We start from the raw sequence: 26391 nt of genomic DNA on the forward strand, positions 1-26391 counted from the left end.
CAGTACCTAATGTGTGGAAATGCAAAGGTGTTTTAGCAACAAAACAAACCAATCAACAATAACACATCAAATGCAAAATATAAACAGTATCTTCTCTGGAAATACAAAACAGAAGACAGGATATTTTTCTTATGCTTTTATTATTATTATGTATGTTTGCTCTTTAAGATGTTCATTGTGTTACACAGAGAAATTAGCCACACAAGTAAATCTGATTGTATTCTCTTTACCTTTAAGTTTTTTACTTGTTAATTATATTATTCTCCCTTATCAGCGCTAATGCTAAAAAAGTTACACAAGAACTATCACACGGTTAACTAACTTGGGAGCACATTGGGACAGTAAACTAACACTTCACAGAGATAAACAAAAAAAAATCCAAAACATAGAGGAGAAAGAAAAATATGAAAAAAGTAAAAATTAAGAGACAAACGAAAGACAAAATGGACAAGCATTTACAATCGCACAGCCCCGCTCAGCTCTCCACAATAAAGTACCACTCCTTTTCCTTATTTGGCAAATACTTCTTCTAGGCCCCACCTATTATTCTTTATTTGGTAGGGTTTCCCACTCTGATTGAGTTTTGATTTCAGCCAAACCTTTCTAATCTACTTTTCAGCCCCTCTTGATAGCAATGAATGTGCCTAAAACATGCATCTTGGTGTGATGTCACATTTCACACCTTATAGCAAAAACCATCTTAACATCTGGGTTCGTTTTTGCTTCATCAAATACACAAGTGTTTCAGGCACTGGTTGTGCGTCACCTTATGTGATGGGCCAGAGAGAAATCAGACAGATTATCATCATCATCCTCAGTACCATCACTAATAACATCCATGTATCAGCTTAAATCTGAGGCCCTCCACTGACTTTCCTGTCACTGTCAACAAAATCATCAATCCATCCATATTTCATCCAACAGCTTTGGGAAAGGAGCACTACACAGCACGTGAAAGAAACACGCAACCTCCAGTTAGACTCATAAAAATGATACTGCAAATTAAAGAAAATAACCAGATGCAAAGCTGCATCAGAATACAAATGTGTGCATGGAGGTGCCACGCTTAAAAATACACATGCGCTCCAAAGATATCGGCTTGGGTTCAAATGCGGGTCCTTTAAAAGTACGAACAGTCCATTGGCTACACATCACAGGGCAGTGGTAAGCTTTGTGTTGATTTACTGCTGAAATATAATAATTTAGAAGGATTTCAGAGAGACAATAAATTAGGTGCAAACTTTGCTCATAGCAATTCTGATGGCAAAATTTGGAACACAAATACTTCTAGTATTTCAGGCTGCTTAGTTTTGTCAGTAAGATCATTTATTGCCTGCAATTCCAGATCAGTTGGTTTAAGGTACACATGTTGGTTAATTGTTTTTCACTATCAAAACAAGAAAGGAATAAATCTTTTGTCAAAATGTGCAACATTTTTATTCCCTTTTTCTGTGGTGGCAGTGAAGGGGCTGGTTCATTGTCGTCAGTGAATCTCGGGGAGTTTGGTTGGTCTCACAATTATTAAACTTTTCAATAGGACCCTGGCCATTTCCCTCTTTGCTGCGTTATTGTGCTTAGACGATACAAACACTTCCATACACCTCACACTTACTTCATCAGACACACACACACACACACACACATATTTACTGCAACAGTCACATGCAAACACAAATCTCTTGACCCCATTGCTTGAAAAAAAAGCTGCTTGTTACAGGAGAGGAGCGTGTGTTCATTTTACCTCACATCACACATAAACTCAAGTATGCTAGCTGGGTTTGTTAGGAGGTATCCATGCACAGGCAAGGCTAAGAGATTACAACCCAGATGATAAACACAGTGATCCCTTCTGGCAATACCTGCAATGCAATGCAATATCCATTCTAGCATGCTGCTTAGTGTGTAATACTCCCTGGTAAGTGGCACATGAGCGTAGATATTAGGATACACAGTGCAAGACTGCCAGAAATGTTGGAAGCACTATTTAGTGTGAGACTAGTGTTAACAATAGGGTGCTAGCTGGCTACTGCAAAGCGCACACCATCAGTCTCACCTATGCATACCTGCCGACCATCACGATCGCTAAACACTCCAAGCAAACAACACAGCACACACACACACACACACATGCACACAGCTCATTAGCAGAATAGAAAAGAAAAATATAATCCTGTCAGTATTCACATGGGCTGATACCAGGCATGCAACTCCCAGATAGTCCAGAAAAAGAAAAAGAAAGAAAAATAAGAAAACACTAAAAGCTTCCATCCATCTCCTCAAATTCAATGGGAAAACAAAACAGTCACTTATAGACGGGGTCAATGGAAGACATAAACAACCTGGCAACATCAAGGAGGAAGTAGTCAGTACAATGGCTCTCATTGGCTGTTGCCACATGACAGATCAACCCATCAGTGGTGTCAGCCCCTTGCTGAGGCAGGTTACAAGTAAGAAAATAAAATCCAACTAACGCAATAAAAATGAACACAATGAAAACTAGCATAAAAAGTAGTAGACACATCATTATAATAAGTATCTCTGCTAGAGTATGTTTTTTTTTTTTTTTAATCTATGTCATTTTAAACTCATTGCGTAATAAAGAGAAAAGTGTTACTGTTTTTTTTTTTTTCTATTACATCATCATTAGCTTCAATATCATCAACAACATATTAATCAGCATCAACATTACCATTTTCAGGATTAATACTACTGGATAATGCAAGGTGTGCAGTCTCTATGCACCACACGCCTTATCTTAATTAAAGGGCTCAATTGGCTGACAGAGGTTTCAATAAAAGGAGGGAGCTGGACATTTCCATTCTTTCCACACGTCCCCCACCCCCATTATGGAAATGCACAATCCACTGTTTGTTAAATTGGAAGGGGGGAGTGAGGAGAAGAATTGAGCTTTGTATGTGGTGCAGAATGTAGAGGATTTCTAGCTTCCTCTGAAACCTCTGCTTCTCTTTCTCCTTCCCTCTCCTTCTCCCTGTCTTTCTACCTCTTCTGCATTTTGTGGGGAATGATGGGAGTTGTTTAGCGACCAATAAGAAACCTATTCATCACGTTCCTGCATTACTGTCATGATTCATCTTTCCCTACCTTTTGCCTTAGCCCTCTTTTCTCTCTACTCTCGCTCTCTCTTGGTTTAGATCTCTAACTTTTTTTTTCAGCATGACACCTCCATCGTTTGGGAGGGGCTGGGTGGCATCTGGCCACCCTGTGAACCCTGGGACAGGGTGCGGGAGCGAGAGCGGGACCCATCCATGGAGTAGGAGGAGGAGAGGGACGGGGTACGGGAGCGGGAGAGGCGCGTCATGCAGGACGAAGCCACTGTGGAGAAATGGACAGGAAGAAATAGTAAGATTCACAACTTGCAATGAAAACAATATGTAACACTTAAGGGATAAGGCTCATATTACACTGTATTTTTCTTTCACAAACACACAAAAATCATTTAAACCACTAAAAGCAATACTGCATTAACGTAGCTCTAAAAATGTTCCTACTTCACTTACCCATTTGTTCACTGGTGACAGTCTATACTCACCAGTATATCATTTAATAGTTTTTAAAAAGGTTCAAAAGTCTCCTGAAACATTTGGCAAACAGCAGTAAATCATGCATTTTTTAGGAAGGATTTTCAGCTGTGGATTAATACACATCATCTAGTATTAATCATGTGAATATTTGGAAAACCACCCCCCCTCTGCCATGTTTTTGGTAATGAAGCACATGTTGTCATTGTTTCATAAAATCTTTTTTGTTTGTGAAAGTCAACTTACTGTAACCCATGCCCTGGATGAAATACTTGAAAGCCTCGGTCAGTTTAGCAGGCTGTAAATGCAATAAGAGAGGTTGTCTTATACATTCTAGCTCTACAATTAACAATCATTACATGAATTAGGTATCGGTGTATTCTGGTGACCCCATGTGGCAGCTGAGGGGAACAGTTTAAATCTACATGACTAGAAAGCCCAGATTTTCAGCTAAATAAGTTACAGTTAATGTGAATTTCTAAACACAAAAAATAATTACACATTTTCAAGCAAAAAATACACAGCAGCGATGTACTCCTTTGGACTAAACTAAATAACTGGCAGACATGCCAACAATAAAAAATAATCATGGACTTCACCTCCGGTCAGACTTAATTTTTAAAAGGTGTTTTGTTACCTGAGTCAGCTGAGGAAGGCCACCAGCATCAGCCATCTGTGGAGAGACGCAGGACATGAGTCACACTGAATGACAAAATAAAGTTTAGGAAGTCGGTGTCTGTTTATAGTAAACGAACACTATCTGTTCAATTGTGTGTGTTAACACTAAACAGTGCGTGGAAAGACATGAGGGTCAGGCACCTTTAAGAATGAAGTTGTTGTGGGATCCAGTTTGCTGTTGCACTCCACCTAGTGGCCACAGAAGGAAAAGCAGTAAACATCACAACAACACTCCAGTACAACACCATTCAGATTCTCATAAGGAGACATTTTAGATTTGAAAACAGCAGCTGAAACTTACAGCAGCCTCCTCATGTGGAGCTTGGTCACCGACCACCAACATGACTGGGCACCTGAGGTTTGGAGAATTAAAGATTAGAGGAGATATGGACAAGGATTTTAGATTTAATATTTTGCTTTAATCAAGACTGATTACTTGAAAGGGTTGCTGCGGTCAATGGTCAAGTCTCTGCGGCTGGAGGAGAAAAAGATTAGGTTAGTTTAGTCCTGGTTTGATGAGGAGTATATGAGTGTTGTTTCTGTAATGATATCAGCGGGTGGGTTTACCCCAGGTAAATCTTCCAGAGGAGCTCTATGTTGGCCATATTAGTGGCTTTGGAGATCCGCTCTCTGTGAGACTGCACTAGCTCTGTGTTTGATGACAGCTCCTCCTACAAATGAACAGAGAAACAACCCAAACTTACAAAATACTCACAACTGAGCAGATTATTTTTTTTTATTTTTTATTACTTAATGACATTTGTCACTGTACCTGACTGAACAGGTGGGCCAGGATCTGCTCTGTGAGGGAGGAGGTCACAGAGCTCAGCTAGAGAGGCAGAGAAAAAGAAAACAAAATCAATCGGGTTGTTCATCATTTAATAAAACAATAACATAATCAAAACTACTCTAGGACACACAGGCCATGCATCTAGGCACATAACCTCATATCCACAGCAAACTTACATTGATGAAGAACTCCCATAAGGATAAATAGATTAAAATGCCACATGCATCTCTGTGTACAGGACAATGCTGTCCAGACGAGGAAGAAAAGGAAGAAAGAAAAAAAGAAAAAGAAAGAAAAGAAGACAATAGAAAAGAAACAACAAAATGTACCTTATGGGCAGCCCAGTCCAACCAGCCACGGGCGCTGGTGTCAATGTTGATCAGAACCAGACCCTCCACCAAATCTGGATTTGCAAGCTAAGGAGAAAAAATGGGTAGATGATGAGCAACAGTCAATTGTTTCAGATTTGAATTATTTAAAATGTCAATTATAAGCTTTCATGAATATGAATACCATAATGTAGAAAGTTTAAAATTGGTATTGGAATGGATTTCTTGTCTAGTATTGTTTTGGGTTAAAACACATCTGACACAGACTTTTGCAAGAGAAGACATATTCATGCATGATATTAATTCTCCTTTAAAATGTCATAAAGTAGTACTTTTATCACTGCTCACTACCATGTACCAGGACTGCTTGAGGACACAATTACACAACTAGAAGTACCAGCAAATACTCTCCTAATGCAAAACAGACTAAAAATACTAATAAAGAGAAACGTCAGATTATTAGAGGTTCAACTAAACATGACACTCACTGTGAACTTGGAGAGGATGTAAGCTCCTACTCCCACACCCACTCCGATTACAGTTCGGAAGCTGACAGGAAGGACAAACGCAGTTAATCTCACACATTATGCCAAACGAATTTTCCATCTGAATGTGGCCTGAGCCAGTTACTTTAAATATGGAACCTTGGTTCGTTTTCAACTGCACTCGGCACTGCATCGAAATAACTGGTGCACTGGAGAGACACTGGAAAACACTGGCGCACTGTTTCTCTCCCTGCTAGTATTTTTATTTATATCACCTCATCCTGCATGACTTCCATCAGGTGGGTTGTGTAGATCCACTTTTTTCACTGTCATTTGAGCTGTTTGTGCAGCAGCATCTTTAAAAGGCTACAAAAAGGAGTCTTCTTGTACAGTCACATGGGATTCAATAGGATAAATAAAAGTGCACCCTACTGCAAGTTCACAGTTTGGACACACAGAGTACATATACAGCATACAGTCCTGCTCCAATACAGATTATCAGCTTTCCAATTTCCTTACTAATGTAATAAAAATACATGGTAGTTGTGGACAGTGGTAAATGCTTGCCGAATCTATGCCTACTGTAATCTCAAGAAAAATAATAAAGGTGTGACTCCATCTGTATTGAATGTAACAGCACAACATGTGCATCAAATTACAGGCCCTCTGTGTACAAGCCAAATGAAATTCTGCTTGTGTTCACGTCAAAAGAAAAAATGAAAAGAAACATGTTTAACTCACTTGAAAAACTGCAGGACAGCAGGGATCATCTCTGCAATGGTCTCCATGGATGGATACTGGTAACTGAAACAGCAAGCACAACGGATCTCAGTCATATGAGGTGGCACGATATAAACACAGATATCAGTGTGTGTTTTTTTACCCTTACACCCTGACACTTAAATCCACAGGAATTTAAAACAAGATAAAAAATAAATGAGCTTTGATTTAGAATCACAAGCCTGAGTTAAAAGGTCAAGGTCCATGAATATACATGCAAGAAAATCCTGATCCTCTAAAATAATCGTGAAAGACAGAGAAGTGATGGAGATGTGCGAGGGGGAAGAAATTAGAAGTGTGCAAAGAGAGAGAAAAGGATTTTCTTTAAACCTCAGACAAGAGAGTATTAGAGACCAGAGAGGAGGAAGATGTGAGAGATGAGAACGTTAAGTATTTTTGGAAAAGATTAGGTTTAAGCCTAGCACAGAAGATTGTTTCCATTTCTGAGACGTTTACTTTAAACAAACAAAAACAAGGTTACAGCAGAACACAGAGGGAGTCATACCCTGGTGGGTACGGAGCAGCCCCCTCCTCTTGTCCTGGAGCATCAATATGAATCAGGGTGAAACCCTTGACAATCTCTTGCATTTCCTCAAATTTAAACAGAGGGGAGAAGCAGCTCTTACCTGCCGGACAGAAGGAGAGGAAGCGAGAGGTGAAAAAAAAGTCATCGACAATTTGAATTTTGTGTGAGTCAGAATTGAGAAAGAGTCAGAAAAACAAAAGGGCTACTCACTGTCCATACCCACATCATGTAAGGTGAGGATAGCGGGCCTGCGGGTGTTTCGTGTGCCGTGCAGAGTCACGTGCAGAACACCATGTGGGGTCTCAACATTGTGCTCCTGAAGACAGCAAGGACAACTGTTACTTAAACAAATTATAAACCTGATTCTGACATCTTCAGAAGGACTGTGCTGATTCTGCCCACAGAAATTTGATTCCTTTTATACACTACCCCATCATACCATATTATACCCATTGTCTAAACTTTTAACAATCCTGAGATTTGGATTAGGATTTTGTTTTCTACTTTTGACTATTCAGATAAAAATGCGCCAATGTTTTATTAACTCAGAAAAAAAATGACCACACATCTGAATAGTCTCACCTGTCCTTGGTCCAGGAGTATCCTTGCAGCCAGTTCAGCATCCTGTGAGAATTAAGTGAATGAAGTCTAATTATAACAAGCTGTTCATGTGAAATTTGGACTTTTTTATTCAAGCAGACATATCACTTCACTTTTCAGTCATTAATCAGTGGAGAGAAGTGTGTGTGTAGACTTAGAGGGGAATATATTCATCTTCAAAAAGCAGAAGAATATCAGAATCCACATTGCATAAAAATGTAAAGGTGTAAAGGACTCAGATTTGAGTCATTTAAAAACTGGTCCAGCGTTTACTTCTTGAGATGCTCTGTGATCCATTTCATTGAATATTGCTTTTTAAAGAATCTGAAGTGGGACATTAGAATAAAATGTGCTTTGTCTTTTCACTGTGTACTATGAAAAAAAGCATATGTGAAAGAAAATTCTCAGCTTTTTATTTGCTCATAGCCCTTTCATGTTAAGTGAGGGTTTGCTTCCTAATTAACACCCACACAGCCAGAATGGGCGGCACTACATTTCTGATAAAGCAATAGAGAACCTCTTCAGAAGAGCACATAGTTATTGGGTGCTGGGGATTACACAGAGGAAGTCTGTCAGTGGGAGGTTTTCAGTGGGGTTGTTCATTCGCAACCTTGGATCCATTTACCAGCATAATAAATTGCTAGCATAATAAACTCTTAGAAAATTAGTAGTCTTGGAAGCTGAACTGCAGGTGGGATTTGGGCATCATCACTGGGAGTCCTGGGGATTTGGTTATTGGAGAGATGTTCCCTGCCTGGATTATAATGGTAACTAGTTCAATCCATAGAAATCATATTAAAAATCGATCAGAGACCTGTGCACGAGGATTCATGTGCAATGGCACAGAGTGCACACAAATGCATGTGGTAGGCAGGCAGGAGACCACCCCATTCTTCATTACATTTCCTACTCAGATTTCCCTTTCACACGCTATTGTGTCATAATGTAATTTTAAAGTGGTTCATGAAGAACCAATGCTGATTCCCTCCATGAAGTTTATTAAATTGAATACAGTTATAGCTCAATTTGTTCTGAAACATCAAAAATATCTGGATTTGTTTCAGTAGTTCTCATTAGGTTATTTGGGTTTCTGAGTTTAATTAGAAAAATGTTTATTTTCATAAAGATTTCTTATTCAGTGCATGTCAGTGCATGTCTGGATACTTTTGCTTCAAATCTCTTCAAAAAGCATTGGATAAAATTAAAAATCAGGCTTTGTGGAGCAATGCTGCCTTTGATTAATGGCAGAAACTTGCTGGATGTTAATTAAACACATACAATCCAATTCTTTTGTCCTTCTTTAAATCTGTAGTCATGTTTTTGTTTTAGTTTTGCAGTTCCCTTTTGTCCAGCAGGTGTCAGCCATGAGAAACAAACCGCTCTGCTCTGCAGCCCTGCATCTGCACGGCAACATCAGCGCAGCACAGCAGAGGGGCTGCTCCCACTCCCTCAGGGCTTTGACGTCAGCCGGGCTCATCTGACCCAGTGCTGCAGCTGTGCACAAGCGCATGCACACATCGCTGCACATTTAAACACAGTCATGCATAGATGTGTTTGAAACACACTGTCACTTGCAGGCTTTGCTCTGACTCAAAAGTGCGAACACACACACACACACACACTCATTCACATATGCACTGCAAGGACACAAATGCTAACACAAGCCAGTCCTTGTTTTTGTGGCTCCTCAGTCACACACACATAAATACTCATTCTCCCATTTTTCTGTGCTCCCTATATTACATTCACTGATGACATGAAATCAGTGACCTTATGTGTGGTTGTGTCTGTTGCTCCATGCACTGCACCACAGAGTGGTATGCAGTGTATGTTGCACGCTGTCATTGCAGAAATTAAAAATTACAATGTGCCTATATGTGTATACGTTTTTGTATGTGTGTGTGTGTAGCATCCTCTCTGACCTTGGCGGTGTCAGCCTGACCCGTGAGTAAAGGTTTATCCTCTGTGATGGCGATCTCCTGCATTTCTGTTGTCATGGTGTCACCTCCTGTACAGGTAGAAGAAACATAAATATCAGATGACTGCAGCTTCTCAGGGTGTTCTGCTTTCTGTACTGTAACAATGCATACATTTTAACTTTGCTGTCGCCTCTGGAGAAGCACTGTGACACTGACGTGGCCACAGAGGCGCACAAAAAACAGAGGTCGACACACGTAAACAGTGTGCAATTAAATACTGTATGTAGCTGTTTTCCTCTTGGGGACTTGTTTGGGCTGTGGGACCTCATGAAAGTTAATTAGTGATTAGTGCCAGTAGAGTTGAGAAGAAAAGGATTGTGGGACAGAGAAAGAAAGAGCTACAAGAGGAGACGTGGGTAAGTGGATGGACACATTTTTAATTGACATACTAACAAAAAACACATAACATATACAGTATAAAAAACACACATAATAAGACAGACAGAACATGTCACAAATTATTAGTAAATAATGAAAAAATGTGGAAAAGAAATATTAAGAAAAAATTGTGAATGGATTAAAGGCAGGTGTGATCAACAAGAGTAAAAGCCCAGAAGGATGAAGGCAGAGGCAGAGACATGGTTGTGAGAAATGGCAACCACCTGAGGGGAGGACAAACGAGTAGCTAATAAGAAAGAAGTGCAGGATAAAAGACTGTATTGCATTACTTTTATCTGAGGAGGGTTAGTCACGCACACTACCTATTTTCAGACACCTTTACAACTGCAGTGTATGTTGCTATGACGCCAGTGGAGCAGATAGGATTTAAAAGCGCCTAAGGCCATCACAAAGATGGTTGTTCAGGGAGAGAGGAGAGACACACGGAGAGACGTTTATTTCATTTTCCCACATTGATCTCTCCACAGGTCTGGGAGTTCAAACTGCAGACTCAACAAGTGCAGATGTGCAAGTCCATGCATGGTAAAGTGCTTTTCCACACATCTGTAAATATCCCACAGACTTAATGTGGCTGACAAATAATTAGAATGAATATTATTTATTACTGTACACTGTGCCAAATATAAAAAGACTGACATGCTCCACCTCAAAATGTGCTACATCTAGATGAAAGAGCACTCTACCAATTTAGCATTGAATATCTTGATGGAGTTCCCCTTTAAGGAAACCATTACTTTGGAAAACAAATGGCCTACTCTGTGATGTACAGGATAGTTTACAAACGCCCGCACATACAGTGGGTACGGAAAGTATTCAGACCCCTTTAAATTTTTCACTCTTTGTGTCATTGCAGCCATTTGCCAAAATCAAAAAAGTTCATTTTATTTCTCATTAATGTACACTCAGCACCCCATCTTGACAGAAAAAAACAGAAATGTAGAAATTTTTGCAAATTTATTAAAAAAGAAAAACTGAAATATCACATGGTCATAAGTATTCAGACCCTGTGCTCAGTATTGAGTAGAAGCACCCTTTTGAGCTAGTACAGCCATGAGTCTTCTTGGGAATGATGCAACAAGTTTTTCACACCTGGATTTGGGGATCCTCTGCCATTCTTCCTTGCAGATCCTCTCCAGTTCTGTCAGGTTGGATGGTGAACGTTGGTGGACAGCCATTTTCAGGTCTCTCCAGAGATGCTCAATTGGGTTTAGGTCAGGGCTCTGGCTGGGCCAGTCAAGAACGGTCACAGAGTTGTTCCGAAGCCACTCCTTTGTTATTTTAGCTGTGTGCTTAGGGTCATTGTCCTGTTGAAAGGTGAACCTTCGGCCCAGTCTGAGGTCCTGAGCACTCTGGAAGAGGTTTTCTTCCAGGATATCTCTGTACTTGGCTACATTCATCTTTCCTTCAATTGCAACCAGTCGTCCTGTCCCTGCAGCTGAAAAACACCCCCACAACATGATGCTCCCACCACCATGTTTCACTGTAGGGATTGTATTGGGCAGGTGATGAGCAGTGCCTGGTTTTCTCCACACATACCGCTTAGAATTAACGCCAAAAAGTTCAACCTTGGTCTCATCAGACCAGAGAATCTTATTTCTCATAGTCTGGGAGTCCTTCATGTGTTTTTTGGCAAACTCTATGCGGGCTTTCATGTGTCTTGCACTGAGGAGAGGCTTCCATCGGGCCACTCTGCCATAAAGCCCCGACTGGTGGAGGGCTGCAGTGATAGTTGACTTTGTGGAACTTTCTCCCATCTCCCTACAGCATCTCTGAGCTCAGCCACAGTGATCTTTGGGTTCTTCTTTACCTCTCTCACCAAGGCTCTTCTCCCACGATTGCTCAGTTTGGCTGGACGGCCAGGTCTAGGAAGAGTTCTGGTCGTCCCAAACCTTTTCCATTTGAGGATTATGGAGGCCACTGGGCTCTTAGGAACCTTGAGTGCTGCAGAAATTCTTTTGTAACCTTGGCCAGATCTGTGCCTTGCCACAATTCTATCTCTGAGCTCCTTGGGCAGTTCCTTCGACCTCATGATTCTCATTTGCTCTGACATGCACTGTGAGCTGTAAGGTCTTATATAGACAGGTGTGTGCCTTTCCTAATCAAGTCCAATCAGTTTAATTAAACACAGCTGGACTCCAATGAAGGAGCAGAACCATCTCAAGGAGGATCAGAAGAAATGGACAGCATGTGAGTTAAATATGAGTGTCACTGCAAAGGGTCTGAATACTTATGACCATGTGATATTTCAGTTTTTCTTTTTTAATAAATTTGCAAAAATTTCTACATTTCTGTTTTTTTCTGTCAAGATGGGGTGCTGAGTGTACATTAATGAGAAATAAAATGAACTTTTTTGATTTTGGCAAATGGCTGCAATGACACAAAGAGTGAAAAATTTAAAGGGGTCTGAATACTTTCCGTACCCACTGTAAGCACAAGTAATTCTAACAGTAAATAGTAGGCATACTTAAATGAACAGGTCTGTAAAATTTCACACTTTGCTTTGCAAATGGAGATATAAAGTAATATAATTTTCCCCTTTTTTCTAAATGCTGTACTTTTCATTTTCAGCACTACTATTTCATATTAATGTCATGTTTTTATTTCCTGTTCATGTACTGTATATTTCTTTTATTTTGAAAATCCTACTTGTCACACCACAGCATTTTTAGTTTTGTTTTCAGGTTTTTTAAAAGGTTAAATGTAAATATTAATATTATATAATAAGATAGCAGAAAGTTTGTTATTGTAGCTATCTGGCAGCTTGATGTTCAACCTGACATGCAAACCTGTAATATGGGACCTTTTGACTTAAGTGTGAGTAAGCGAGTCATGTCTTCATGTCTGTGCACAATTCATGCTCTCAAAAACCGATGACTTCAGTCTATGTGCAGCTTTGGCATTACATCAGAGGAAGAATGAAGCAAGTTGGTTGGTGTTGGTGTGTGTGTGTGTGCACTCATCAGAAAATGAACTGCTGCCCCAGGGGGCCTGTGTCTCTCTGGAAATGGAAATGATTAGTCACCGGAGTAACCCCCATCAGCACATACACACAGAGCTGACAGGTTCTCCTCGTCTCCCTGTACATACATCTATTTATTAGACTTACACTTATTGTATTTTTCTGTCTCCCTCCATGTCCATCACTTTATTGATTTTCTCATTTCTGTGTCACTGTAACTTTATTTCATTCATTGTTAAATTCAAACAGTAAACACAAAGCCCCCACAAACTGATTTATTTGCCAAATTAAAAATCTACCACCTCAGATTTTTCTTCTAGTAGAAATTTTGGAGATTTTGATCTTCCCCATGAGCACAGAACTAAAATGTAACATTTCACCCTAAAACCAAACACAAACAAAAGGTTAATCATCAATCCTTCTGCCATACCATACCATCCAGCTACATATATCCACTTACCATAAGTGACACAATAGTGACACAGCTGTACTGTATATACACTTGAGACTCTTTCAGTGTAAATATACCAAGTGCTGCCTGCTCCTCACTGTAAAAGAGGCTCCAGTCAATCACAAAAAATCATTGTGGGTTAATTTTCTGTCAGTTGACTAGTTAAAAATTTTATGTTGAGGCATTATCAGTCTGCATGAGAATCAACTCATCTCTCTTACTTCAGTAACTGAGTTATAGTTAGTTGACATCTGTTAATCTAAATTCAGCCTCTCAAATGACAATATTTACTGTTGATAAAAATAATTGGACCCTAGGAGTCATATTAGCCTCTGAAATGCTGTATAATCAATGCCTTTACCAGTGACGATTCTGGACTGGGGCTTTGCCAAGGTCTTTAGTTGCTTTCCTGCAGTTAATATGCCCTCGCCATCTATCACATTCACACTGGCTCGGATGTAGAGCTGGTAGGATTTCACTATCTTGCGCAAAGACTTCAGCAGGTGTAAGCAACTACTGCCATATATCATTAAACCTGACCAGTCTGGATGTAGATTCTGTGCCATAGCTCCTCCCTAACTATTTTTATATATCTGACATGGCCAGAGTACATTTCTTTACATGCTCCTCTCTGTATATTAATAGGTCTCTGGTATTACTCCATTTGGGTGTTTGTAAGAGAAAGTTGTGGTATAACAGGATATCTGCAGCATGACGCCTGAGCCGCCAGCAATCAATGTAATGAACGCTCATCTTTAGTTAGAAATAATTGAGAGGCTGGAATCAAAACTTTGCTTTGCATTTTTGTTGGGTGAATGACTATTAGTGTCTTAATTTAATGTTGGCATTAGTGATAGTGATTAGTGATAGTGGTAGCACAGCACTGGCTTGATTATAAGTCTTGTATCTTACCTCCCAACAAATGTAAAGCCAATAGTCTTTATACTGTAACTCTGCACTAACTCCTTTTTGTCACATTACTATTCTCAAGCTGAGGATGAACTTTTATGCCCGATGTAAAAAATACGCTTTGAATGCATGTTTTCCAAACTTTGAATTACTGGAAAACTATATAATTTGCTTGTGCTCTCATTCAGAAAATTAGCTCCATAGACTTTAGACAAAGCACTGAGGGAGCACTTTATAATAATTTATCCAGTTGTGTAGACATGAAATCCACTAAATGTGAATATTGACCAAATAACACACAATGATCAATGATATGAGCAGTTACAGTATATCAGCTGCCAAGTTAGTCACATGACCATATTGCGGCTTGAGTAATTTCAACGTTATACGTCAGTTTCTCTCTATCAATACATTTATATAGACGCTCCCCTTCTTACACGCTGTTTCCTGATGCTGCAACATTTTAATCGGCCTAACTCCCTCCATCGCCCATCTTTCCTTATCTCTGCCTCCTCCAAATCAGTGTGTTTCAGAGCGTGTAATAACTGCTAAACTGCACAGGAGGCACCGTCTGTCACCATGGAATGAGAAACAGAGAGATGGAGAGAAAAAGACAGATTTGCATGAAGAACAAGAAGGGAGGGGGACTAAAAATCAGGGAAAAGACAGTGTTAGCTCAGAAAATGAGAAAAACAAAAAAGGCATTGCCTTGTTTCATTTGCCTCTACTCTACATTTCAGCTGTCAGACAACAGTTGTTCAGTTCATCTGTTGCACTGAACAGGTTTCATGTCTCAGATATCAGGCTCCGTTGCATAATTGTTCCAAATAAATTAATCCAAATTCATTTTACACACATTCATAACTGTGCAGACCAGTGGCATTTCAGTGATCCACTGAAAACAGACCGTCTCTTTCCAAGAGGTCACGGTCTGTTTCCGTCAATCCTTCCTGTCATTCCTCCCCCTACCCCCTTTTTCGCCCTGTTTTCTCCTCCTGACTCCGTCTCTTTGTCCTTTGACGCAATGCAATGTCACCACACAGTAGCTCTGGATTCAGGCTGCCAACAGCCTGACACTGACACTGAGATCACATATGACTATAAGCTGCAGGTCTGGTGATATGTCACTGAACAAATAAAGCAGGATTTGGCTGCTGCCTGCTGTTGATATTTTAAGGTGACTCGAGGTTGATGTTTCAAATCTGATAATTGCAATAAAATCTATGATTGTGGTATAAATTGTTTGTTGTTGATCTTGATTCTTATAGTATTTATATGTTTTATCACCACTACTGTATATTTATAGAAAACTTAATGTTATCTTTTCTTTTGAATGTTTTTCTTTTCAGGTTTTCATCTCCACTTGTCTAAATACAACACTGTCTTTGGCTTCTGCCTTCACCCGCCTGCTTGGCAAGTATTTTTGACTGAACAAACTGGCAGAGATCCAAACAGAAACACTACTAGCTTCAAAACTGTGTGTCAGAGTTCAGCGGGTTGTAAGTAGTACAGGTGGTGACTGGCTCATACATGTTTTTCCCCTTAGGGTTTAACTGTAGCTGCCTTTCCTTACTCTTCAAACCTGTACATTCAGCTAATAAATCCTGATGTTTAGGGAATAAAGTACTGAACCTATAAACTCTTTCCCCACTTCCAAATTCCACTAAAGTTATTATATTTAGTTAAATGGACAGTAGCTGAGATTTTTTATCCATATAGCCAACCCTGGTCCTGGAGATCTGCTGCCCTGCATGTTTTCTAACACTCCCTGTCCTGCCCACTGCTGATTACCTGGATCGGGTGTGTTCAGCCAATCAGAAGCTGGAATGTAGGGGATAGTTGGAAAACAATCAGAGCAGTGGATCTCCAGGACCAGACTTAACTACCCCCCCCCCCCCCAGAAAAATCCTTGATATATCTCCTGTGGTCTGTTTTCTCTCAGCACATTTCATAAGTTACTTTCTTTGTTCCTTTGAATATATAACACATTTTTAAAAAGGAAGCTCTGCAGCGAATCAAGGCCAGGAACTTTGTAAACAGACTGAATAAAAACAGCAAAATGTTAAAAAGGCAGTTTGTGGTCCATGGTCAGGTTAGATCTTTTCTGCTTTACATTTATGGTGATCTGCATACATGCACACTGCAAATTATAAGAAACAGGTATTCAAGGGCTTCAGCCATATTGGACTGCACAAAGCGTGAAAGGCTGTTACAGGGATGAAGGCCGTTAAAGGCAGTGCATTTTTAAACAGTACATATGAAAGTCCAGCACTTAAAGGAAAAACTTTTGCCCAGCTCTATTGCCAGCAAAGCTGGAAATATCACAGTTTGCATTTCTATCATCAGAAGGTGCCATTTGTTGCAGTCTTCCTTGTACAGTAACAGAAACAACTATCACAGACTGCCAAATTGCAAGAAAAACTCATCACAGGCAGAAATAAAAGAGCTTCAGCATTTTTTTTTTTTTTTTTTTTTTTAAATCAACCACTAAATTGTTGTTTGCAGAGCTGACATAACAAGCTGGTGTCAAACAAGATAACTTTCTCTTGCTCCATCTGCCTTCATTCGCTGTATTTAATTCTCGTTCTCTCTTTCTCACAGCTCGGCACTCTTCCCCCACTGCTCCATCCATCTTTCGTCAAGCTGCTGACTTTTCATTCACGTCTCAGTCAATTTCTGCCAGTCATCGCTCCTTGTTCTCTATCTCTCTGCAGGTCTTTGTCTCATCTCTGCCATCCTCTTTCTGTCTCTTCATCATTCTTTTGAAGCAAACAAAAGGAAAAACAAAAACCAGGCAAACAGTTCTGCTGCACGGCTCTTTTCTTTCATTTGGTCTCTTTTTGCCTTTGGTGCTGCCAGTATTTGCAGCGACACACCCAGGCATTCAGACAGACATACCCAAACACATACAGCGTACTAAAGTAGGGCACTGAGAATTAAGGTCACCTATATTGAGATTGTAGGCAAAAGGCTGAAACGCTGAAAGGTTAGACCTGTGGCATTCGAGGGATATGCATGGCTGCTTCAACATGTACTGCAGGAGCATCAATGCTGAGGTTTAGGACTGCAAAACCTGAGAGGGTGGTAAGACCTTTGAGGTGAAATACAGAAGAAGCGGGGGAACTTGATACGTTAGTCTTATACAGTCTGACTTGGTCACCATAAAATGTAAGTATGGGTTGCATTAAACTCCTTGCACCTGTGACCTATGGACTTGTCTGTAATACTTTTGATCGTAAAGTGTTGAGGTCTGGTCAGGCTCCTCTGCCTCCAGTTTGCTCTGAAATGTGTAATAAGGTAGGAAACACATACAATTTCAAAAGGGAAAGGCAGGTACTTTGTTTGCTATTCCAAACTAATGTCACCGGAGATTTATCGATTCCACTTGACAATAGTGAAATGTGAAAACAAAATCTGTGTGTTGTCATCTCACAACACACAGATTTATCACCCTGCAGACACACAAATACACACACATACATTGACACAGTGGACAGACCCAGGTGTTGAGGACATAAACACTCCCAGGACTGAATCTGCTCTCTGTCCTGAAGGAAATCACATTAGTCTGCAGTACTTGACTGTTGTCACACCTGGGTACCAGTACGTCAGTGTTAAATGCATGGCACAATGACGAGCAGCTCCGCCCGAGGTCTGCCGACAGACCGAAAAGCAGAATTTAGTTTTGTACAGTTGCTATATGCAAAGAAAGATACAAATGAAACAAAGTGCAGCTTTTCACTGCTTGTTAATGCTGTACTGAACCTGTGTCTGTCTCAGATGGACAGTATTTGGAGAGTTGTGTACTTTTGGTAACAAGCACAATCTATTTATATGAAAGAAAATCATTTGTCTGCATCTTAATATGTTTATCTCATTATTTATTTATATCCTACCACATATTAGTGCCTATAATGTCAAGTATTGATGGTCTTTTTATTTGAGTTGATGCTATATGTGAATGCCAGACAATACATTTTTAATGAGTATTAGCTTGTGGTTTGGAGTAAAAAATATATTTGTAGTTTGATATAACACCAAGCCTCGCTTTATCGCTTAGGGATTAACAACTTATAAACATACATGCAGCTCACATCAATAACTGCTACTGTATATTTCTAAGCACATGCACTCCCCTGCAGTCAGCTTGACTCTTGAGGTATTTTGGGGGTGTCTGTTGCTAGGTCTGCTGGACAAAACACAGTCCAAGGACAGAAAATGTGAGAGAAAAATGAGCGACAAATGTCTGGAGACAAAAAGAGCACAACAGCAGCCACCATGGAGACCCAGAGCGGAGCCAAAGCTCCCCTTGTCTCCTCTCTGGGCTAAGCCTATCCTAGCCCCCCCATCTTCAATTCCCCTGTGCTTCTTCCCACAGCGTTGCATGGGCACACGTTGATCACCTTGGCTCTCCAAAAGGCACAGCTTAGAAAGGCCTGTTTTCTCTCTCTGTCTCTCAGCACGTCACATTGGCCCCTTGTCTTCTCAAATCCTATTGCCATCCATCACTCAGCGGCTCAGCTCAGCTCTTCTTTTCATTTTCAGGCTGCCTATTATTCCCTCCATCATAACCTCACCTCACTCAGATATCCAGTCTCTCTGTCATCTTGAAAGATTAGATTGTTCTTTGACAAGGGTTATTCACTAATGGAGCAGATAATCGACCGCATCCTAAATAGAATTACAAAAGTATAGCAGATTAATTGATTGAATTACCCAGTTTTGCTAAGATATTCGTTTATATCTATTCATCCTGATGTTGTATGTTCAACCTTTTTAGCCATTGCGTAATACTGAAATGTTTTGTAATGTGTTGCACCACCAGAACAGCTTCAGTTCTATTTGGCATTGATTGCAGAAGACTGTAGAGTTCTTCAGGAGGGATCAACACAACAAAATAATATCAAGGTGCCACCTTTTACAAAATGTCTGAATGTTTTAAAGACAAACATCCTAAAATAATAATTTCTAATAGTTCTATTTCTGTAATAATCAAATGAAGACAATTTCTTACTTAATAGAATGGTAAACATGGGGGCACAAACAAGAACTACCAAGAAGACTAATGCACAGACGAGAAGAACACATGGTGTTGATGATAATGAACAAGCATGTGTTTTTTGTTTTCTGACTCTTTTATCTGTTTAGCTATAAGATTTAAATTCTCCTTCCCCACTGTACGCCTCTGAATGTCTAATGGCACTTGACAGATAGGCTTTTATTTTGTTTGCCTAATGGGTGTGAGACTGTATCGCAAAGAAAACATGAAGTGAACCAGTAATTACTTCAACTCCTATGTGAGTCTATAAAAGACAGTGGTTCCTTCTGTTCAGGTTAGAGCTGTGAGCATTTATCTAGCCACATTAAACAAAAAAACAAACAGAGCTGAATCAGTTATTTTGATTCAGGTCATAGACGAGGACATGATGACAGTCACAGAGAAGCATGCAATCACAAATGCATGCATACTAATTGACCTTCATGCCAGGGTAAATTGATATGTCGGAGCCATTGGCTAAGAGCTGATAGAGATAGATGGTCCAATGACGGTGAGCTGATTACTGCTGTGGCCAAACATAGAACAGCTTTTCTTAAGGCAGCAACTCCCAAAACACTTTAATAATACATAGCTACCATGGCGTACACATGGTAGAGGGCTATTCCCACTGTTCTCTTTTACATATATTTAGAACGCAGCTAAAGCCTTATCTGTACTTTTTCTTGACACAGATAACCTTATCAGTGGCTTCTTTAGTTTACAAAATGTCTAAAATTTAAAAAGAAATTTTGTCCTACCAGCACTGCAGAACCCAAACTGCAAAACATTGATGACACACACTGTAGCCAAAATGATGTCGACAGTTTAACTTTATACCCATATGTGATGTGTGCTCAAACTCCACATTCAAGCTCATCCCACACTAGCTGGGTTGGGCTGATGTCAGGGCTCTGTGCAGGCCAGTCGAGTTCTTAAAAAAACATTTCTTTACGGAGCTGACTTGTGTTGCAACAGTAACAGACCTTTGCCAAACTGTTGCCTCAGTGCTGCAAGAACACAAAATACAAACATATGTTGCGTCATTAAGCTTTCCCTTAACTGGGACACAAAGGACGAGACCAAACCATGTACAACAATAACAATAAAAGTCCAAAGACACGTGTCCATTTATTTTTGGCCATCGAATCATCAACAACAAACAAGACCTACATACATATCTACTACCAGTGAGTCACACTAAACACATGGTTATTGTGCAGGAACATGAAGATGACCAACTGCTACGGCATCATTCAGTCATCAGTGATACATCGTTGTTCACACTTTCTCTGCCTCTATCATCAAACTGAGAACAGTCAACAGGAAAATGTTCTCCTGCTTTATGAAAACATTATTACTGCAGTCATCTATTACTGCAGAACCTGGACAGAAACAGGACTAAATGATGTCAAACAGTTGTGGCTATGAACTCAGAAATTAACATTTAATGAGCAGATTATCACATTGGTGGTTGATTATGCAAATAAATTAATTGCATATGAATAAGTAATGGATTAGGTGTGGAGTTTCAAAGGCTAAACTGGTGCTGCATCTGATTGTCAGCTTAGAGCAGGAAAACGAAGAGATGTGGAGGGAGACGGAGCTACTACACCCAGCACAAAGCTGCAGTGAATATCATATTCTCTGCACAGTTGCTGAAGTTTAATTCTCAAACTATAAAACCTACAAATAGAAATGAGCTTCCCCGTAATCAAGTTATTAAAAGGCTAACTATTTAAGTTGCATGTTTTACAGAACCCAGCTCCTCTGGGCGTTTAAAATGAAGTCTTATTATATCCACACATTAAAAAAAAGAGATTAAAATAGATTTATGACAACTGTGGTGACAGCCGGTTCATGTTGCTTCCCGGCACATTCAACCGAGGGAATACTATTAACTCATCCCATCTCAAGCTCATTTCATCCTGATCAGGCCTTAAACGTTACATGTTAAGATCAATCATGATTTACTTTTTAACCAGTCTGTGCCTGGTGAAACATTTCAAAATATAGCTGCACAAAAAAGCTTCACACATCCTAAAATTAGTGCATTTCTTCTAACGATTCTGCCAAGAAATAAAGCCGACTGAAGCAGTCATCTTTCACATCTCTTTCTGAGGCTTTTTTTAAAACCTAATTGTACTTGAGTTGTCTTTCTTCTTTCTTTTGCTTTTCTTTATGGCCATTTTTCTAAACATTTAGAATCTGCCCCACTTTAGTGATCTTTATTTACCTACTGTCACACAGCTGTACACAGCTTTTTAGGTCAATAAGAAATTTCAGTTAAATGTCTTCCTGTTCTTACATATTATCTGTTACTGTCCTACAGACATCTCTTCACCGGACCTCCATCATGACAGGGGCCCCTGTTGCTAAGACACAACTGCAGACAATCTACTATATAAATACTTCATGTGGACTTTGTGTGTACCAGAGAGGTACAAACATTTATTCTCTAACCTGTTCTTGCTGTTTATTTTCTGTCCTGCACAGCTCATCTTATGCCTGTGACTCTAGTGATAAACATTCCTGATTATGTAACTGTGCATTCTGTAATACTCACTTGGAGAAAACACACACACACACACACACACACACACACACACACACACACACACACACACACACACACACACACACACACACACTGTGAACCATCTCCACGGACAGCACAAGACTGGATCCACATTTGGACACATTTAGGTCACCTCTATCCAGAAATCAACTGACAGCGAGTGTTTATATTTGCACTACACAGCACATTTTTGGGAAAAAAAATATTACATCTTCCCACTCTACTCTACATATCCAACCTGAGAAATATGAATGGGGTTTGAACAGAGCCATCTGTCTATAAATAGGGTGTTGTAAAGAGCTGTTTGGACTTGTAAGAACAGACAGGGCATTGTGTTGCCTGGCCTATCTGTATCTGGCCTCTAGCCATCTGGCAAAAAGACTGAGCAGTCCCCCCACAAACACACACAATCTTCCCCACACTGGTCTAGATGGTAGCATATGAAGACTGCTGCAGTCTCATACACCTACACAGCAAAAAATCCATACGCACTGACCCAGATGCTGAAACTGCTCACGCCTGCCTACACAGGACATAAAAAATAGAAAAACCATATTTTGTTCACAAACAGACTAATAATCACAGGCCATGACCGATAATAACTATTCAAATGAAAAACACACAACAATGTTACTCACTTGGTCAGAATTGATTCAGACTAGGCTGATCTTACAATGTGTATTCTTCCACCCTGTCTCAGCCATACGCTAATGTGCTCTTCTCCGTTGTACCGTAAAAAAAACATCTGACCTCATGTTACACTCCGGTTACACTGCTTCCAAACTTACACTGGTCAGCCACAACATAAAAGCCCCAAGCCTAATATTGAGTAGGTCTCTCTTATGCTGCTAAAACTTCTCTGATCCTCTACAAGCCCTCTGAAGGTGTTGTCTGATATGTGACACCAAGATGTAGGCCACAGATTTGAGGTGGGGGCCACCATGGAAAGGCCTGTTTTTTCAGCATCTTGACAGGTAAACGACACACAGTACCTTGATGTCCACATAATGTAAATGAAACTCTGATTCATCTGACAAAGCCACTTTCGTCCACTGCTCCACGGTCCAGATCTGACACTCTTGTGCCCCAGTGTAGGTGGTTTTGACAGGGTCAGCAGGGGCAATCTGACTGGTCTGTAACCACACAGTCCCATACTCAGCAAGCTGTGATTTACTCACTGTGTGCTCTAACACCTATCATAGCCAATATTAAGTTTTTCAGCAATCTGTGCTACAGCAGCTCTTCTGTGGGATCAGACCAGATGGGCTAGCTATTGCTCCCCATGTGCATCATTGAGCCTTTGGCGTCCATGACTATGTTGCCGGTTAATTAAGGGCAAAATTCAACTGAAAAACCTTTTAACCAGTCGGTATCTGGTGAACTCTTTCAAAATATAGCTGTTGTTTGCTATTCATGTACTGCAGATTTTTCTGTTCCTTTTTTTAAAATTAGCCATTAAAAACGAGAAGTCAAATAAACTAAATGAAGCCTCAGTAAGTGTGACTGGGAAAAATATTTCAGCTGTGTTAGGTATGCTTTGGCTTCCAAATAAATTTTCAATAGCCTGTAAGAACAAATTTCAGTGTTTGTTTTGCATTTTCAATGGCCTCTCGTGTCATGTTGGCTGGGGTTTAACACACTGTGTTAAATCTTCTGTCAACAGAGAAGAATCTGTGTTTCTGTTGGAGCCAACAGGCAGAAGTGCAACACTAGACAATGTTAGTCACAGTAGCTACACTCAGATACAGGACACAACTGCAGCGTGTGAAGGAGAGCAGAAATTATAATATGTCTAGATTTAGCTTCTTTACTACAAAATAAAATATATAATATCACATAATATATGGAATTGTTTTCTCTGCCCAGCATTTTAAAACTCAGAATCTTATTATATACAACAAAGAAAACCATCAAATCCTCATATTTGCAAAGCTTGAACCTGTAAATATTCAACATAAGTACATCTGTAATAGTACATAGTACACACAATTAGAACATACTACAGTATATGATTGTAGAAACAATATGAAGTTAAAAAAAACAATATAAGACAGACGCTGTAGCTATAAGATTTAAAAGTAACTGTACATCTGACAAACTATCATTGTCTTATAAAGTTGTTATAGTGAATGCCAAAGGAAGCAGTTGACTATTTACTCATCTAGCAAGCATGTATCAACAGTAGCAATCATATACAAGTCTGTTCATGTCCACCTGATGCATGTAGGCTGAGTCCAATATTAACTGTTCTTTTAGCTCTGTTTTGATCTCCACATCCTGAGGAAATTATAACACGACAATCAGCAGTGAAATACCATCAAACACCTCAACACAGTCGACTTGCTACAAGAATACAAGATGCAACAGCTGCCAAGCACTTATATAGAAGGCTATTTTAGTGTTGTTAACACCTCAACATAAGGACAAAGACTTTTTTATGAGCAGTTGGGACCTGAATGGAACCTGTATCCGTCAGAAGAAATACTTGAGTCCAATTATAGCTGCTTACAGGCTCAGTTTGTCGCACATCTACACATTTAGCTACAATGGTGTTGGAAGTGTTTCACAGCATCAATTAGAGCTTAGAAGCTGATATAACAATTAGATTTTCAGGCAGTTTATCATTGTGGCCTATTTATAGTCAGGAAATTAACTCATTTTTTTCAATATTGTACATAATGACCTGTATTACTGTGAAGACCAGCATTGTTTAACCTAATTTAAAAATAAATCACATGCCTTTACTGTCATATAAGTAATCATTCAGTAAGATGTGTCAGCTTTGGATTTCAGGTGTGAATCTAAAATATTTAAGGTCACCTCAACCCTGAGATCTGAACTCGCCTCATCACTGCACAACCATGACCCCTTAAACAGGTCAAGCATGTTGCCTTTCCCTGCAGTCAACAGTGCATTAACTTGTCAAACTCAGCTAGGACGCCCTCATCCTTGTTTGCCCGCTCACCCTTTCTCACCTTGCTATACTGCAGTTCTGTAATAAGCTTGGGACAATGTTTCTGTAATCAGTAGGATCCCCTGTTTCAGTGATACCACGTGTCCATGTTTTTTCTAAAAGACTGCAATGTAGCGAGGTGAGAAAGCAAAAATGGACAATTAAAGGCGTCCTAGTGTTGTTTAACAGGTTAACAAACACTGCCGGAGTAAATGTTAATATTGGCATAGTCAGCAGGCAGCGTGACAATCAGAAAGCACTCAAGTTTTCCCCCTCACCTACAGTATGCTATAGTCAAGGAAGTATGTTTGTGTTTCAGCAAATGGAGCAAATATTCACTTGCAATGTTCGACGTTTGCTATCAGAGCAGTTGTGGTTTAAGCACTCACATTTTTAACAACAGGCACTCAAACACTACTGTATTCCCAGGATTTTTACTCAGTATTTTACTAATAATTGGTGGATTTTACTATAGTGATAAAAGCACAAAAAATTTTACGACAATAAACTCTATTTAACCATCTTTTAAACACAGTTAGTTACAAAACCAAAAAGCAGACAACAGATGTATCTTGACTGTGATGTCAGTTATGCAACTGTAATATTTGCTAACATTAGTTTACTAACTAATGGCTAACCATCACACCAGACTGAGTAAATATGTAGAAGCAAAGCTCTTAAAATGTAGTTAACACAGGTGCGTTTTTTTTTTTTTTTTTTAAATAATTTGTAAGCAAAGCCTTGTGGTATTTTTTTTTTTCAGTCTCACATTAAAATGATGTATTTACCAAAATTTAGCATACACAATAAAAAATATATATATTACAGGGATAATGGGGAAAAAAGTGTTAGGAGCCCTGGGGAGTTTTGGGTTCACTCTCCCTGGAGTGCAGAAGGTCAGACTATAACTGATAATGCAAAAGAACACAGTCAAAGTTCAATGATGGTGCAACTAGTCTTTAATGAGGTCAGACTGATCAATAGCCATCATGGCAACCAGTTCAGTGGTGCAAAGACACTGAAATACAGTCATCATCTAAACTTTGCAGCAAATGCAAAATAGCTCTTATGGCATCATTTAAGGTTGCTTCTGTTTAGGGGTCACAAAAAGCTTTAGCAGAGAAGACTGAGCTAAACTGCTCCCATCCATCACAGTTTAATGATGTCAATAAGATGATCTCCTTGGATTATTGGTCTTGCCAGAACACAAACGCTCAGGGATGTAGCATCAGACCAAAGGGCATCTGTTCCAGCTGAAGAGTTTATTTTGGGCCCTGACAGATGCGCATGACTCCAGAAAAACTCCACAAATCTCTGCTTTGACACGTCAGCAGCCTGGCTTAGTCAAAGTAACAGTGTCCTCACTAAAAACCTTAGTCAGCTGGAAAGTATACAGAATTA

General features: G+C 39.7%; 1 protein-coding gene across 4 annotated transcripts in view; it reads right to left on the bottom strand.

Annotated features, from left to right (window-relative positions):
- Positions 1 to 121: 121 nt before the first annotated feature.
- The window catches only part of ndrg2 (NDRG family member 2), a 41573-nt gene continuing 15303 nt past the window's right edge, over positions 122 to 26391 (bottom strand). For 3 of the 4 annotated variants that reach the window (XM_026295248.2, XM_026295257.2, XM_026295264.1), the window contains exons 3-17: positions 9650 to 9735; positions 7710 to 7751; positions 7338 to 7443; positions 7107 to 7227; positions 6563 to 6625; positions 5825 to 5885; positions 5337 to 5423; positions 4990 to 5046; positions 4785 to 4888; positions 4654 to 4692; positions 4519 to 4570; positions 4359 to 4406; positions 4177 to 4212; positions 3786 to 3837; positions 122 to 3333 (exon numbers count right to left, since the gene is read on the bottom strand). In XM_026295248.2, the coding sequence (XP_026151033.1) occupies positions 3170 to 3333; positions 3786 to 3837; positions 4177 to 4212; positions 4359 to 4406; positions 4519 to 4570; positions 4654 to 4692; positions 4785 to 4888; positions 4990 to 5046; positions 5337 to 5423; positions 5825 to 5885; positions 6563 to 6625; positions 7107 to 7227; positions 7338 to 7443; positions 7710 to 7751; positions 9650 to 9735 (1118 nt within the window). In that variant the 3' untranslated portion in view covers positions 122 to 3169. Of the gene's footprint in view, positions 3334 to 3785; positions 3838 to 4176; positions 4213 to 4358; positions 4407 to 4518; positions 4571 to 4653; positions 4693 to 4784; positions 4889 to 4989; positions 5047 to 5336; positions 5424 to 5824; positions 5886 to 6562; positions 6626 to 7106; positions 7228 to 7337; positions 7444 to 7709; positions 7752 to 9649; positions 9736 to 20220; positions 20339 to 26391 lie in introns of those variants that run through there. The other variant, XM_026295272.1, reaches the window with a different exon arrangement.

Source organism: Mastacembelus armatus, chromosome 18 (assembly GCF_900324485.2).
Source record: "Mastacembelus armatus chromosome 18, fMasArm1.2, whole genome shotgun sequence".
Classification (NCBI taxonomy): Eukaryota; Metazoa; Chordata; class Actinopteri; order Synbranchiformes; family Mastacembelidae; genus Mastacembelus; species Mastacembelus armatus.